Source organism: Arachis hypogaea, chromosome 13 (genome assembly GCF_003086295.3).
Source record: "Arachis hypogaea cultivar Tifrunner chromosome 13, arahy.Tifrunner.gnm2.J5K5, whole genome shotgun sequence".
Classification (NCBI taxonomy): Eukaryota; Viridiplantae; Streptophyta; class Magnoliopsida; order Fabales; family Fabaceae; genus Arachis; species Arachis hypogaea.
The window spans coordinates 144934865-144952046 of record NC_092048.1 but is presented as its reverse complement, the minus strand read 5'-3'; the positions used below and the strand labels follow the sequence as shown (position 1 = coordinate 144952046).

Sequence of the window (17182 nt, the reverse complement as noted above, 5' to 3'; positions counted from 1 at the left end):
TAGACCACTTCTGATTTCTTCGGATAGAGCAGGTTTTAAAATAAAGAAAAGGTTCAAATTTCAGGAAAGATGGTGTGACAGCAAAAAAGCTAGACATGTAGTGGTAAATTCATGGCATATGGAAGTTGAAAGTTTTTCGATGTTTGCATTATTCAGCAAGTTTAAACAATGTAAACACAATTTGATTGCATAGCAGAAAAAATCGTCTACTAACTTGAGAAAAAACATTGCTGAATTGAACTCAAAGCTAAATGCAGAGAAGGATAAAGACGTGGGGGCTGACACCACTATGATTCGAGTCTTTGAGACAAAACTAGAAGATAAATATGAGAAGGAGAAAAGATTCTGGAAAAAAAAGTCCAAGGTGCAGTGGTTGCATTAGGATGATAAAAACACAAAATTTTTCATGTCAAATTTCGTATGCGGAGCAACAAAAACAAATTGCACAGATTGAAAAGTGATTCGGGTGAGGTTGGTACTAATCCAGAACAAATAGCTAGTATTGTGCAACAATATTTTGAAAACCTATTTACTACCTGAACCCAAAGGAACCGACTGAGGAGCTGGAGGGATGAATAAAAGAGTAGATAACAATACCAATTAAATGCTAATTAGACCAGTCTCAAATCAAGAAATTAAAGATGCAGTTTTTTCTATTAATCCTCTCTCGCACAAGGAGAGGACGGATTCACTGCAAAATTCTATCAATTTTTCTGGAACACTATTAAAAGGGATGTCCTCAATGTTGTTCATAACTTCTTTGAGGGAGGGAAGATGCTTAGAGTCTTCAATCATACGCACATATGTTTAATTCCTAAAGCCCCCAACATTAGCAAGATGAACTAGGTGAGGCCTATCAGTCTTCGTACTATTTTTTATAAAATTATCTCTAAAATTCTGGTGCATAGATTACAACATACTATGAATAGAATTATTAGCGATAATCAAAGGTGTTTATAAAGGACCGATTTATTAGTGATAATGTATTGATTACTCACGAATTTATACACTTTTTGAAGAATAAGAGGTTTGGGGATGAAAAATTAGCGTTGAAAGTAGATATGAGCAAAGATTACGACCGGGTTGATTGGAAATTCGTTTGGGCTATTATAGAGAAATTGGATTTTTGTAGAAGGTGGGTGGAGTGGATGAAGGAATGTATAACGACCGTTTCCTACTCTGTTGCTGTGGAAGGACAACCTCATGGTTACTTTAAGCCATGTAGGGGATTGCGATAAGACGACTCCATTTTCTCTATCTATTCTTATTTTTTGCAGAGGGCTTCTCCCATCTGCTCTACAAAAGAGTACAGAAGAATGAGATCACCGGAATACGTTTGAACTACAAATGTCCTTACATCACTCATCTATTTTTGCAGATGAATCAATTATATTCTATAAGACAACATCCCAAGTATGTGCTAACGTAGTCCAAATCCTACAATCTTATAATGAGGTGAGTGGACAAGTGGTTAATCTACAAAAGTCATCCTTATTTTTCAGCAAAAATACCATTTCTGAAATCTGAGATACTTTTATCTAATATTCTCCACATTTCCCATATTAGAAACCAAGATAAATACTTGGGTCTGTCCTCAGTGATACAGAGATCGAAGAAGGCAGCCTTCAATTATATTAAGGATCGGATGACAAAGAAATTACAGCACTGAAAAATTTTTTCTTATCAGCTAGCGGCAGAGAAACATTGATTAAAGTCGTAGCCACTTTCATTTCTATATATGCGTTGGAGTGTTTGAAACTACCTGAGACTCTTATAGAAGAAATACAACGTATGATAATGAGATTCTAGTAGCGACAAAAGGAGGATGAAAGAAGACAACACTGGATTGGTGAAATATAAGCTATAGACCTCAAACTCAAAGGGGATTGAATTTCAAGAATTTAAAAGCCTTTAATCTAACTATGCTAGGAAACAAAGATGGAGAATCATCTCTCGTCTTCACTCTCTATTGGGCAAAGTTCTAAAAAATATATATTTTAGATACACTTCCTTTCTAAGGGTAAAGATAGGCTATGATCCTTTGTGGGGTAGCGCAATGTTTTGGAAGGCGAAAAATTCTCAAAAAAGACTATATGTGGAGAATAGGATAAGGTGACAAAGTCAGAGTCTTTGAGGATAGATAGTTAAAACAGATTGATCCTAGCTCAATTCAAAGCCATACCACTCTTAACAACTAAATTGAATGTGTTTTACAGCTAATAAACCACAACAAATAATGACAAAGAGATATTATAAAAGCAACATTTCAGCCAAACATTACACAAATTATTCTACAAACTCTAATAAACGAAAGGAAAGATTTGATAACCTGGCCAGCATAGCAAACTGGATAGTACTCTGTTTAATTTGGCTACACTTATGCCTTCAGAATGCTCCACGGTCCACCGAAATTGCAACTAGAAATTTGTCAACAAAAACAAATATGGAGAGCTCTTTGGAAGATCCAATGCCCTCCCAAAGCTAAAAAATTTCTCTGGCGTGCTCTTCACAATGGTCTTCCAGTGCGGTGAAATTTGAACCGCCAATTTCCAACAGTTCCGCCACAATGTCTTAGATACTCAAATTCTTTTAAATCGGTGACCCACTGCTTAGCCTCATGCTCTCAATCAAGACAAGTATGGTGTTCGGCAAGGATCCAACTATTAGAAATGGCAGGAGATGACGACATATTCTGAAAATGGTGGGTGCATGTGAGTGGAAGGATGATGGGAGCAGAGGGAGGAAACAGAAAAATAACAAAGGCGGCCTTCACCCTTTGACAAATCTAAAAAGTGCGTAATATGAAGATGTTCGAAGACAAGAGCTTTTTTCTGTTTGAGATTTTCTCCGTAGCAGATAAGATAGAAGAGAAATTTGCTGCAAGGATGCTATCTATAATGCACGGACACGGACATAGATACAACACGACACAGAGGACATACCGATAAACGAATTTTAAATTTTATAAGATACGGCAAAATGCATATATATAAAATATAAGTATTTTTTAGATAAATCGTAATGATATTTTGATATTTTATTGATATTAAAATATAAATTAATTTTTTAATTATTTTTAAAATTTTATTTCAATATTATAAAATATTTAAAATATTTTTTAATAAATAATAATACATACTATTTTTAAATTTATTTCAAAAATACATAAGATTAATGCTGGACAAGCTGATACGTGATGATACTTAGGTGTATCTAAGTGTGTCAGAAAATTTTTTTTATTTTTTTAGTAAGAAATAATTAGACACAATAGACATGTATATCAAACAAATATCAATGAGTATTGTATTTAAAATATATTCGACATATAGACACGATAACTCAATAAAGTGTCCATACGTCATAAAACGCTTGATGAAGTAACTATTAGATATTTAGTCTGGATTGTTTTAAAATAAATTAGGTGAAAATGTCCCATTTTAATTTTTTATTGTGCTGTCCAAAGTTGGACCAACTCTATTGGTTTAAAACCAGATGATGATTTTAATATTTTTACCTTGAACACCATGGTTATTTAATAATCGCATCAACTATTCCCTCGGTTTTACTGTTCTAGTAGCTTGCAAATTAAATTATAGGGTCTTTAGGCTAAGATATTTTCGTCGGGGTCCCCAACGTACGTATACGCTTTTAGCTGTTCACAAATCAATGCGTATGTTTCTTTTTTTGGACGTTTAATTGAATATTGCATATGATTGCATGTTACCTTTGAGGTCGCTACAGGTGTCAACGATCCAATATTAATTAAAGTGATATATGAATTCCGGAATAAGTAGTTCAACATGACTGTGTTGTAATAAAATTATTTTTCTTTTAAATTTAAATTAATAATAAGAATATAAATGATTATATACTTATATTTTTAACACAGTTTTTAAGAGTTTTTTAAGTTTTTTATTTATCTTATGTTAGACATTTTTTATTTTAATAAAAATTAAATTTTGATATTTTAGTCATAAAAATTTAAATTTTATATTAAAAATATAACTATTTATTATATATATTTTTTATCAATTTAAATTTTCAAAAAAAATAATTTCATGACATAATATTATAATTTTTATAATAAAAAGTGTTTATACTCTGACTCAATTCTAAGGTTCAGGTCCAAGTAAAAAGACCCAATCCAAATATTGGACACCAACATTCTCTCAAGAAGTCAGATCTAACCACGATTTGCTCTAAAAAAGTCGAGAGTAAAGATTAGCTGGCAAATAACACCTATTCAAATAAGTAACTGCCTAAAATCTCTCAACCCACTTCCAGGAGTCATATCTCAACTTTCCTAAGATAAAGAGACGATTATCCTCCTTGAAATGTGGAACTACATCAACGGTAGTTATTGGTTCACCACTATAAATACACTAACACCCCTCAGGTATCTCTAAGTGCTAATACTATTTAAACTTGCTTTAACCCTTGCTGACATAGGTATCGAAGTGTCTTTGCATGTACCATCTCCCATTCTCGCACATACGCAAGTCGCACGAAGGCTCCCAAACGTAAACCTGGTCCAAGGGCACCTCCATCAGACGATTGGGCCAACCCAGCGAGTCCAGTCCATCAATCTCCAATTACCCATCGTAACAAAAAGATTTATAATTCGATTTTTATTGAACCTAAAAAAAATCTCAAGTGAAACAAAAAGAAGAAAAATATGCAAAAATTTAAGCAAATTCGAGAGGATGTGATTGATAATATGTCATAAAATTATTTCTCTTAAAAATTTATATGATAGAAAAAAATATATAAATAGTTATATTTTTAAGGTTTAATTATCTTATTGCTCTCTATAGTTTCATGAAATTTTCAATTAGATTCTTATATTTTTTTTTCTTTTTAATTAAGTCCCTGCACTAATTTTTTTTCAATTAAATATTTCTTAGTAGTAATTAACTTAATTTTATAGGGATCTAACTAAAAAAAAGAATTGGTATAAGGACCTAAATAAAAGAAAAAAAAGTGTAGACACCCAATTAAAAAAAAATTTGGTGCAAGAATTCAATTAAAAGAAAAAAAAGTATAAGGACCTAATTGAAAATTTCGCGAAACTATAAGGACTAACAGAGTAATTAAACCTATTTTAATATGTTGCAATATGTATCTTGGTTTATATATATGGATTATGTATATATTATAACATTATATTCGACGTAAAATCATTTGATGTACCATAATAGTCCTACATGGAAGAAATACTTGCAATGTTTTTAGTGAGAACATGAATTATTTAAGGTGTTCCACAAGCATGAATAATTTCTCTTTGCTTATTAGTGTTTTCCATATGGTCAGGGGTGAGTTATGATCACATGAATTATCTTTGTTAGGGGTATGATGTTGAAGAATCATTACATTTACATGTATATATGAATCAGTTGGGGTCCATGCATGCATGTGATTCAGTTAATTAGCGAGATTTTATTTTCTTTCAGGTCTTCGCTTTGTGTACTGATTATTAATATTACGTCTGTTCACCAATATCTGAAAATGTTTCATGAAATGAATTATATAACCTAATCCGCTTTTTATTATTATTTACAATTATATATCCTCCCGTCAAATGACTACTTTTTCACATTTATCGCGTAAGTGAATAAGTGATACTTAAAAAAAAAACGAATATAATTAAATAATTGTAATTTTTTTTAAGTATTACAGTGGTATTCAATATAAATATTATGTAATGTACTATTTTGTAAATTAGCACATGCAATGCAATGTAGCAATTGAGGATAATATGCATTTAGGAATTGGGATGCGTTTTTTTTTTTTTTCATGTTACCAAAAATAAACATGGTATATTGTATTATTTGTACAAGAATTGTTTGCCCAACAATATATAAAAATCACAATTAGGCTCCATCTACATTTAAAGTTGAAGTGAATTATACTCTTAATGCCATCCTTCATTCAATTTTTTTATTCTTCTTTTATGATAGAAATTGACAACCTTCGAATTAATTCAAGAACTTCAACCTCCCTTGTTCTTGCAAATATCTTCTTTTCATTAAAATATCAAGGCGCTCTCTCTACTAACCAAAAAGTTATGTTGCACATATATGAACACGGATAAGGGACACGACATGACACGAAATATGCAGATACACGAATTTAAAATTTTTTATAAGATACGATAATACTGTATATATATAAAATATAAAATAATTTTTAGATAAATTATAATGATATTTTGATATTTTATTGATATTAAAATATAAATTAATTTTTAATTATTTTTAATATTTTTAAAATATTTTTTGTTTTAATAATTGATAATATATACTATTTTTAAATCCGTTTCAAAAATATATGTTAAGAAAAGACTGGATTTACTGACACGTGATGATATTTAAGTATGTACAAACGTGTCTAGAAAAGATTTTTTATTTTTTATTAAGACGATTGAACATAAAAGATACACATATCGAAGGAGTGTCGTGTCTAAAATGTGTCCAATACATGAACACGATAAATCAATGAAGTATCCGTGCTTTATAGCTAAAAAGGAAAGAAGCTAAGGAAGTGGCAAGCCATATTATTGAGCTTATTAAGATATTTACACGTTGAACATGAACACAAGACAAGAGTAGTACTGGGTAGTCAAGGCACTGATGGTATTGAATCATATAGGAATAAAAAGATGATAAAATCTAGCAGTGGTCAAGTTAATTTTTTATGTGATTCTAAAATTAATTAACAATAAAAATTCTTTCTTTTTTTATTATTGTCATGACTCATAAGAAATGAGCAACCCTATATATATAGTAGGAGCCATTGGTTTTTGAGGGTGTCCAAATAGCAATGAATTCGGAAGAAGAGGTTGGGAAAAAGTAGTTTTCGTATTTAATTGACTCAAATGCTTCGTTGTATGGAGTATTAAATTAAATTAAATTAAGGTAGACAATTTTACACCTTGAACTTAATTTGAAGAGGCTTACAGCTTACTTATGAAGTCATTTATATACTCTTACATAATAAATCATTAATGAGGTTGGTGTGTTCTGCCAAACTTGTTGCTTGGGTCTTAGAAAAAAATTGGGGAAAATTATAAAAAGAATAAATTACCATTTATATCCATAAAAGATATAAATGCTGACAAATGTATTCATATAAGAATAAAACGACAATTATACCCACGAAAGATAACTTTCGTGTGCCAAGAATATACCCTAACGGACCAATTCTATAACCAATGTGCGGGTACTCTTAACACACGGAAGCCATCTTCCGTGGTTATAATTATCATTTTATTCTTATATGGATACATTTGTCAACATCTATCTTTTATGGGTACAAATAGTAACTTATTAACTATAATTTGTAATATTTTCTCTCTTTCGTCCCTGTCATCCAAAACTGAAAAGGAACCTAACTTGCAAAACCTAGTTTGGTGACTTACAATTACAAAGGGTGTTCATTGTTGAATGCATATCAACTACACCTCAAATATTCAATTCAAGACAAAGGGTTGGCCAGTGTATGCTACCTTTATTCAAGAATATATTTCAAATCAACCTTGACCATATTAGGAGTAACACTCATTCAAACGACCAATAAAATTTACAGGATACTGAATGAATGAATCCGATCATTTTTTTTCTTTTTTTTTTGAGGGGGCTCCCTTCTCTACCATACATATCCTTTTAAAAGAAAGTTCTATATGTTACAAATCAAAATTGTGGTGGAGTTGCCAAGGCCACACATGTATTCTTTTTCTTACATTCTCATTCCTCAATTAGAAACAGTGCCTCAGCTCTCAACAAAAATAAGATAAACAAGATGATGCACAAGCTAGCATGTTTCCGCTCCTCTCCTCTCTCTCCCAATATCCACAACCTGCAAAGGCTGCATAACAAGAATTGCACCCCAAAACCAGGCCCTGCAGCAATGCATCAAACAATGCAACTAATAGTGACACAAAGTTGGTCCAAGGTGAGTGATTGGTCAGACTCACAAGTCACCACCCCAGACAGTTTTAAGATCAATGCAATCAGCAGTCACTGGTTACTTTGTTGCAGTGTGTGTGCAAATAACAAAAGAATGCTTTCAAGAAATTTGGAATCAGTTCCTAGCTCCTCCCTCGTGCTGCAGTTTTGGTCCCATATAGGGGGCCTAGAAAGGAGGGTTTCCTCGTGCCGACTATATAATTGAAGTATCATGTGCTAATCATGCGTTTAGTCAATCAGTATGGAATGACATATGGCAGAGCAAAGACATCTACTGGCTCTATGTGCAAACCTTCTGCCCATACTTGATGTGGTTCTGTAACCTCTGAAGATCCCACCACACGTCTCGTTTCTGGAGAATTACTGCTACCAAACAACCATTCTTGATCATCGAAACCAGACCACTCCTCCATTTTCGGTATTGAATATACCTGGCTTAGGTACTTGGTATCCGGATGAGGGGGTTTTATGGTTGCTCCAATGACCGGTTCAGCTGGTGCAGGAGGAGCAATATGGCTCTTGTTTGAGGGAACTTCAAACGGCTGAGTGGCAATGATGCCGTTTATCTTGCCTGCCTTGTTTTCTATCTTAACATTAGGGGCTGCTCCTCCTTGCCTGTCAGATGCATTTGGAATGGAAATTTGGCATGGTTCCAATATCCTTCCATTTTCGGCGAACAGGTGAGAGGAAGATGGTCTTGGCAGCTTACTAGGCCAATTGTCATTGGCTGTAAGAAAATTCAAAAGTTAACGACAACTCATCAGCCAACAGCAAAACACTGAGCCAAGATCAATGTGACTGAAAAGATACCTACAATTAAAATAACAATCTAAACATCTGACATCATCATAAATCCACATTCTCTCTTGGGATGTTGGTATTATTCCATGTGTTAAACAATATTAATTCAAACCAGGTAAGAGGTGTAACCCATTTATATTTACATACAATTTGAAAATATTTAGTAATCAAAATGCATCACAAATAACACTCACCACGTGGAACTCCATTTGATTCAACATCCTTTCGTTTCTTGGGATTTTCACCAGAAACAGCATTCTCATGGCCGTTCTTGACTTGTGACAAAGAATTTAAACCTATAGGACCAGCTTTGTTGCATTCTTTTGATTTATTGAGCTCTATGTTTTTAACTTCGGTATGCTCCATAGCTTTCTCCTCTTTTTTCTTCTCTTTGTCCCTGTCTTTGTCCTTTCCATGCCCTTTTTTCTCCTTCTCTCTATCTTTCCTTTTTTCTCTCCGTTTTTCATCTTTTTTTTCCTTAACCTTTTCTTTTCCTTCATCTTTTTTTTCCTTAACCTTTTCTTTTCCTTCATCTTTCTTTTCCTTAACCTTCTCTTTCCCTTCAATGCTTGCTTCCAAAGTCTTTTCAATTTTTTTCTCCGTAAGTTTGGATAATCCATCAAATCTGGGATGAATATTTCCAGCTTCCAAAGTCCTATTCTTCTCCAAAACTTTGGGTGCTCCATCAACTCTGGGATGAAAATTTCCAACATGATTCTGAACAGCTGCATTTGCAATAGGTCGGTCTTGAGCCGGGATTCCTTTTGCATCGATCTTCTTAGCAATAAAAGCCTTATCCTTGAGTTTTTCCTTACCATCAAGCCAAGCACCACTGCCCTTTCCCACAAACCTAACAGCCTCCTCCTCTTTCCTGTGGTTTATATCTGTGAACTGAACCAAATGATTTTCAGCTCCTCCGTTACCACCCCTAACCATCCTATCCAACTCCATGAGGATTTTAGAATCCTTGTTCTCCTTAGCCAGATGATTGTTTTGTCTGGCCTTCTCCCCATTGTCAATGGTATGCTGTTTGGCAGGTTTCTCCTCAACAAGAGTACCCTTCTTATCATTTTGCCTGGAATCCTTTGTGTAGGCTTTACCCACATTTGGACCCTCAGCATGTCGTGGAAATTCTTTGTCATCCGCAGTACCTGTTTTACTGTTATCTCTATCTAACACCTTTGCCTTGTCCCTATCCTTCTCCTTGACCTTGTCCTTGTCTCTATCTTTCTTCTTTTCTCTGTGTTTATCCTTTTTGTCCTTCTTTTCCTTATGTTTTCCATCCCTTCCTTCCTTTTCTCTCTTCTCCTTACTTTCTTTCTTTTCTTTGTCCTTTTTCTCCTTTTTATGTTTCTTTTCTTTGTGCTTTTCCTGAAAAGATCACATGGTGTAAAGAGATATTTCAGACTTTAGGTGCAGATTTAAGCAAACTTGGGAGCAACACACAGGCAGAATATTTCGATCAAATATAAGCATGTACTTCATTTTAATGCCTAAATTTCTTAGCAGCCTCAAGCACCAGATATTTCAATTCAACAGAAGCATGAACATTCTAAAAGGATAAACCTGGCCATTCAAATTAACAATATTTCACAGCCTTTGCAATACATGACAATTATAAATGGCTAGTAATAACCCAGAGATTTAAAAACAGAGCGCAACACCCTCATATATTATCATGCCTGACTTAACAAAGAGCAAGATAATAGGTGAAACCCCGATCAATTTGTTGCTCATATATAAAGGCTGCAAACATAGACCTGTGCAATCTTCTTCTTAATCACAAGACATAATCATCTAGACCACAGTTAATATATTAGCCTACTGTATTGGATCAATGACATATATAATTCTTAAAATTAGAAATTAGGACTCACTAAGGATATTTGTGTGTAAAGCTGAAGCTTCTTGTGAGGGTTTTGCACACCCATTACCAAATGAAGTGACAAGATAAGCCCTAATGCTAAATAAGAAAATTTCTACATGGTGCATTTGACAAACTAAAAACTATAGCATTAAACAGCTCATATGTGAAAATAATTTCATTTTAGTGCAGAGTGGAATTTTAAAGGGATAGAAGTAAAAGTGAGTTAAACACAGAAATAATCTATGGTAGGATACAATGTCATTGTTTGATTCATGTAAACAACTCCACCTACTGCGTAGAGAGATAAGGCTTTATTGTTGTTTGACAATGCATAGTAAAATAGGAGAAGCTTAAAATTTAATTATTCAAATGAGGAAAGCATTGCTGGTAAAGTCATTTCTGTCATCCCATATGTCAAATGATTAGCACTTCATATAGATTCACTTTCTGTATGTATTAAACATTTAACATTGAGGTTAAGGCTAAAGAAACACTCATATTAAGAACTTGATCATTGCACATAATATCAAGCTACAAGAATACAGTTTCATGTAAGGTCATGTTAAGATGCAGCATGCTTTGAATATCTTACACTTATATTAGTTGAAGATTCAAGCAAACAGTCATAATCTCCACAACTAGACCATATTCTGCCCTACAATCCCTTCAGTATATCAACCAATTTGTTAATCTAACTGATCTTGATAAAATCAACCTCCACAATGAATGCCCTCAAAGAACAAAAGATACTTGGTTTTACTTTCCATTTGATCTCAAATTATTTCCCTCATATGCTGTTAAGAATTTAAAGACATAATTTACTCAGGTGTCGTTTTTGTCCTTTGCATGTACAGCTGGAGAGGGAAGTGGCATTGAAAAGCCACTGATCAGCTAAATCACGAGAAACCTAAATATCATAATCATCTTTGCTTAAGGTAAGAGCTTTGTAAAGTAACTGTACTTAATCAGATATACCCTGAACTCTCCTTAGAACCCATCTTGCAAAGAATTGACGACTACCTACAAACCTGAAGGCATGAGGTACCTGTTAGGGAATGCTACAGATACAAGGATCCTACCACAGATTGAAACAGGGAACCATCCTGTTAACCAACCCTATTAGAGGAGGAGAGATTGGGACACCAATCATATGGCACATTTCAATTATTCCCCGTGTGGTAGGGGAAGGGGAGATTGCAAATAAAGGAGTTGAAAACAAGGAACATTGATTTTTAGTTTTTATTTATGAAAAAGTTCAAAAAAGGAACTTTTGCATTTGTTGAACTCTCACATGATTCCATAACTGTCCCTTAGTTTCCAAATTCAATACCCACCCCAAAAAAAAGGGATCCTACCACAGATTGAAACAAGGAACCATCCTGTTAACCAACCCTATTAGAGGAGGAGAGATTGGGACACCAATCATATGGCACATTTCAATTATTCCCCGTGTGGTAGGGGAAGGGGAGATTACGAATAAAGGAGTTCAAAACAAGGAACATTGATTTTTAGTTTTTATTTATGAAAAAGTTCAAAAAAAGGAACTTTTGCATTTGTTGAACTCTCACATGATTCTATAACTGTCCCTTAGTTTCCAAATTCTATACCCATCCCCCCCCCCCCCCCAACAAACAACAAAAATACACCAGCTTCAAAATTCTCATTCTCGCTTACCAAACCGATATTTAGATCCCCTTTTGACCAGTGTATGGTTTAGCTAACAGCAGTTATTTCAAAGTTTTTAGTGCCATATTAGAATACACATCAGATTAGGCTTAAGTTAAAAATACACACACAGGGCATTTCAAACAGTGGCCTGTCTTTGAAACTTCAAAAAGCTGTTATTATTATGTCAACATGGCCAGTCTTTTAAAGTTTCCTATCATATGCAAGATCAGGTCATAAAACCTTTAGATCTTTTCCCCAAATGGTTGTCAGTATCCTTCAACCAAAAGCGCTCTAAATCCTATCATTCCACATCAGTCAGCAGAATATGATTGTTAGAACATACAAGAAGGATGTATATCTATGTAGGCCACCCAAAAATTTGAAAATCAGGCTTTATTCCATGTGACAGAAGCAAGAAATAAAAAAAAACATTGCTCTCAAACAATACTGATCCTTGCTTAAATAGGTAACGTGGCATACTATTTTAAATCGGAAGACAGAACATCAAACACAAAGATAACTGTTTTACAACAAAAGCACTCATCACGTAAATCACAACCTATGGTTAGAGAACCTGCACCTACTCCCCTGCAAAACCAGCAAAAATCCAAAACAAAAGTAGTAATTTGCATGGTAGTATGAATGACTGCACTATATGTGTTTACTTTGTCAAGCATGCTAAATACTATTATAGGCAGCTATGAATCAAATGATACATCAACACTATTATCAATTTAATATGAAAGTAGATATCTGTTTTACAAGGGAATAATAAATCTCAATGGTTTTCTATCAAAATAATTAAACTATGTTGGTTTCCAGGGAAAGACAAGATAACAATGAGGATTTAATGAAACTTGTGAGGAGATCAATGTGCATAGAACAGGATATACATACAATGTTCAAAATATCCTTGCTCCTAGAGCAGCAAGAACATAATTTCTACACTCAATCCTCTTTGGAACTTATATAATCAGCAATGCACTTCCACCAAACTGTCCAAAATCCAATTTTGGACACAGCCCAGAAGTATTTCAGACAAAACACAGAAAAATATAGCATGAATCACATAAGCATATAAGATGACAAAGTGAACATTTGACATGACATGCAACTATGGGAAGTAGTATATCATAAATGAACGAAAACTTCCATAAACCAAGATGAACAAACCCCACTGGTCCATGCAGGAAAAAAAGATTAAACTATCAAATTCAGTATGATATGAACTTAGTTGTACTCCGTTCTCACACTCTCTATGTGTCTTACCCCCCCCCCCCCCTCCCTTTTCTCCCAAAAAACAAAAAAACAAAAAAACAAAAATCCTTTGTGAATTTGTGATGTAATCTTTAATCATCCTAAATTGGATCCATACCCCCAATTAAACAATACCTTTCTACTAATGGTCTGTATGTCATTGTTTGAAAGACCACTTAGTGGGACAAGGCTTTGTTGTTATTGTTTGAAAGAGCCTATGTAGTGGACTCTAAGCAACAAATTCATTATTACTTGGCATGAAAATTATCCAATATTATGATTAAATTGAGCAAGAATGCATGACAGCACTTAGTCTCCTCCAATGTCTCGTGTACATAATCATGCAAATTAACATTGTCAAACTCCATGTGAATATAGAATTAAAAAGTATAATAACCTTTTTTAACAAGTCTACTTCATCTGTTCTAGCTTCCTTTTCATATCCTGGTGGTGGAAATGGAAAGCACCGCGACATTGCACAAAATCCAGATATGCCCAGTGCAAAATCCTTCCAAAATTGAGAGTGCTTCAATTAGTTTCCAGCAGCAATGTTCCAGAAAGGGAACGAAACAGCAACTATGCTCCTGTCCATGCACCATGTCATCACACTCATTTCCAGTTTTAATATTCCTCCATAAACCTCTTGCTCACTAGAAACACGGATTTCGGAAACCACCAAGCTTTGCTTTCCTTCACCAAAATATGAAAACAGCTCAAACTATTATTCGGAACTTAATTCAAAACTGCGGAGCACAGCAACTACTCAATCTAAGTCTAACTCAGTAAAGTCCTAGTGCAACCACAGATGAGGATTCAACACAAACCCAATCAGTATAAGTTTGGGAGCACTATGGACTATGATATGGTATTAAGCTCACCCTAACAATGTCAATCCAAAAGGGTTTCTTCAGAAACAATAATGGACCACCAAAATCAGATCCTCTGTGTTTCCTCGACTATAAACAAAGAATGATCAACTTTTCCTCCGTGCCAAGGCCAGAAACCAAAACGATTCCCCAGCTAAGACTGAACAAGGGAACACCAAAAATGAAAGACTGGGAAAGGCTTTTAGTACTGTTTCAAAAATCCGTTCTCAAAATCTTGATCACTGTCACTGATATAGACAATCCTCTTCCATGCTCATAGTAGCAATGTTCATCCCCATCTTAAGCAATCTCCAAGTGCAAATGATCAAACACCTTAGCCCCAAATCCACAATTTGAACCCTTGAAGAGACTAGAGCTCATGCCCATTTCACGAAGGAGCAACCCTCAGTCTTCCGTTGAATCACACACTCTGATCAAAACCCTAATCACTCGGAAAATTTCCAAATTCCGCAACTGCCGAGCTTCGATCCAAAGAAACCCTAGAAAAAGGAAAATCCACCAAACCAAACAAGTTGAGTATACATACATACCCGTCAAAAGACACTCGCATAGAAAGAAAACCCTAATCCCAATTCTGGAAAACGTTCGTTGAATAAAACCCCTCCTTCCCCGGTGGAGAGAATAATACCAAAAAAACAAAGGAAGAAGAAAGAAAGCGCATTAAAAAGCAGCAAAATTGAAACGGAATAAAGAGAATCGAACACTTTTAGGTACCTAAGCAATAATGGGTATCGATCAAAAGGGGGAAAAGAAGCTCTGATTCGAAGCGTTAACGAGAAAACAAAAAAAAAAACGTGAAATTTCGATTGGTGAAAGAGATTAGAAGGGGAAAATTTGCTGGAAGAGATTACCTTGCCCGCTACAAAGTGGACATTGTAGGAGGACAAGATCTCTACCTCTCTTCACAGGAAACACGAATACACCAAAAATAACAATCTTAATAAATGGTATAATATTCTATAAAAAATATTTTTTTTTTTTGAAGGAAGTACTTTTTTTTTTCTTTCTTTCTTTTCCTTTTTTTTCCCTTCTCTTTCTCTTGTTCTGTGTTGTGTTGAATTTGGTATGCTATGTGATATGATAGAGCTGTTTCTTTCTCCCTTTCTAGATTCTGGGTTTTTGGTTCTCGTTTGTGTTTTTTCCCACTGCTTCTTTTCTCTCTCTCTCTCTCTCTCTCTCTCTCTCTCTCTCTCTCTCTCTCTCTCTGGTTATGGGGTGTATGCGTTTGTGTGCTTTGAGTAATTGTGTATCGTGTTGTCTCTCGTATATAAAATCTATAATTATTGCTAGGTTATTTATTTATTTATTTTTATTATTTTTTTCTTGCTTTCTTTGCTCTTTCTCTATTCCTAATGGGCTCTAAGGGGGAGGTGTTGTTCCTGAGTTCGGAAGTTACACGCGAGAAGGATTGGAAGAAGAAAAACAAAAACATTTGAAAACCTAAATACCCGAAATTGTAACAAAAGAAAAGGGGCAAGAAAGGGAAACCATAAGGCCGAAGCACATGCACATGACCAACATCTTTGTGATCTGAGGGATCTAATCAAGTGATAAGGGTGATCAACTATTAAGACTAAGAAGAATAAACTTTTGCCATCAAATTATTTGTATAGATAGATAGTCAACATTTAAATACAAATGATTTTAAAAAAAATTCATAATGTGAAATTAATTATTTATAATTTTGGTGGTAAGAGAGATGAGAGAGAAAGGACGAGAGAGATAGAAGGATAGGGTTAGACAGCCACAACACTAGGACAAGGATCTAAGTGTTTAGAACCGAGAAAAGTATTTTTGTTTGGAGAAAGAATCTTTTACTATTTTTATGGATAGGCTACTAGAAAATATATTGAAGCTAAGAATTATATAGCTTGTTTACGTGGACGAAACGGATCAATGACATATATCTGTCACAAAAATAGAAGAATGGTATGATATACCTATTTGCTTTCATATGATACACCACAAATGGGATGAGCTTTGAAAGCAATAACAAAAATGAATTGCACACGATTAAGAAGAAAGGAGATCTTTATGAGAGAAGCTAAATATATGAGGGAGATTAATACTCAAGAAAAGAACGTGATAGACGTTGAAACTACTATGAGGCATGCAAATGACGGAGTATTCGAACGTGGGAAAAATCTTGTTCTGGGAAGGGATCACGTGGAAAGTAGGAAAAAGATAGAAAACATGAAGGATCCACATGAAAATGGGTGGAGAAAGAAAGTAGAAGTCTCGGTGAAAAGAAATAACTTGAGCTGGTTGCAGAAGTGTATTATTGGGGTCACGGCGAAAGCTATAGACTTCGACATGTTGAACGCAACAATTCGAAAGGACTGGCTTCACGTAGTCAAGGTTCGTGAGATGTGAGAGTACAAAGCCTTGCTGACCTTTAATAGCATTCGAAGTGCAAAAGAAGCGCTCACACTTAACATGGATGGTCTGTTGAATATTTTTATAGCATATGGAGATAGGAGGAGAATGAACGAAGCGAAAATAGATAGGTGTGGCTAAAATGCTTTGGAGTTCCTCTACACGCTTAGTTAAAAGATACATTCTGAACTATTAGTGGACAGTGGAGTGAGGCGGTGAAGTGTGACGAAGCAACAAAATCCTATTTGTTATTTAGTGTTGGACAAGTGTAGAAAGATACATGTATATTTGATGATATTAAAGAATGGATACACATTATTATATGCATAAGTGGATTCGATGTGTTCGTTAAAAAAGTTGGA

At 34.4% G+C, this 17182-nt stretch overlaps 1 protein-coding gene across 6 annotated transcripts; it reads right to left on the bottom strand.

The window, feature by feature from the left end:
• Positions 1 to 7486: 7486 nt before the first annotated feature.
• LOC112792648 (uncharacterized) lies at positions 7487 to 16026 on the bottom strand. Of its 6 annotated transcripts, none has more exons than XM_025835965.3 (5): positions 15159 to 15969; positions 14436 to 14923; positions 13955 to 14247; positions 8960 to 10136; positions 7487 to 8691 (listed from the first exon to the last, which is right to left on the bottom strand). In XM_025835965.3, exons 3-5 carry the CDS (start codon positions 14030 to 14032, stop codon positions 8201 to 8203), a joined length of 1746 nt encoding a protein of 581 aa, XP_025691750.1. In that variant the 5' UTR covers positions 14033 to 14247; positions 14436 to 14923; positions 15159 to 15969; the 3' UTR covers positions 7487 to 8200. The 6 variants fall into 6 exon arrangements, with proteins under 6 accessions (XP_025691750.1, XP_072069412.1, XP_072069413.1 ...); XM_072213311.1 differs by having other exon boundaries at positions 15296 to 15825; XM_072213312.1 differs by having other exon boundaries at positions 15437 to 15726.
• Between the last annotated feature and the right edge of the window lie 1156 nt (positions 16027 to 17182).

Excerpts from the sequence above, each read along its gene's own strand:
- LOC112792648 (XM_072213309.1), bottom strand. The coding sequence starts at position 14,032 with ATGTCGCGGTGCTTTCCATTTCCACCACCAGGATATGAAAAGGAAGCT. Across the intron at positions 10,137-13,954 it reads AAGTAGACTTGTTAAAAAAG|GAAAAGCACAAAGAAAAGAA; the intron begins GTTATTATACTT and ends TGATCTTTTCAG. Across the intron at positions 8,692-8,959 it reads ATCAAATGGAGTTCCACGTG|CCAATGACAATTGGCCTAGT; the intron begins GTGAGTGTTATT and ends ATTTTCTTACAG.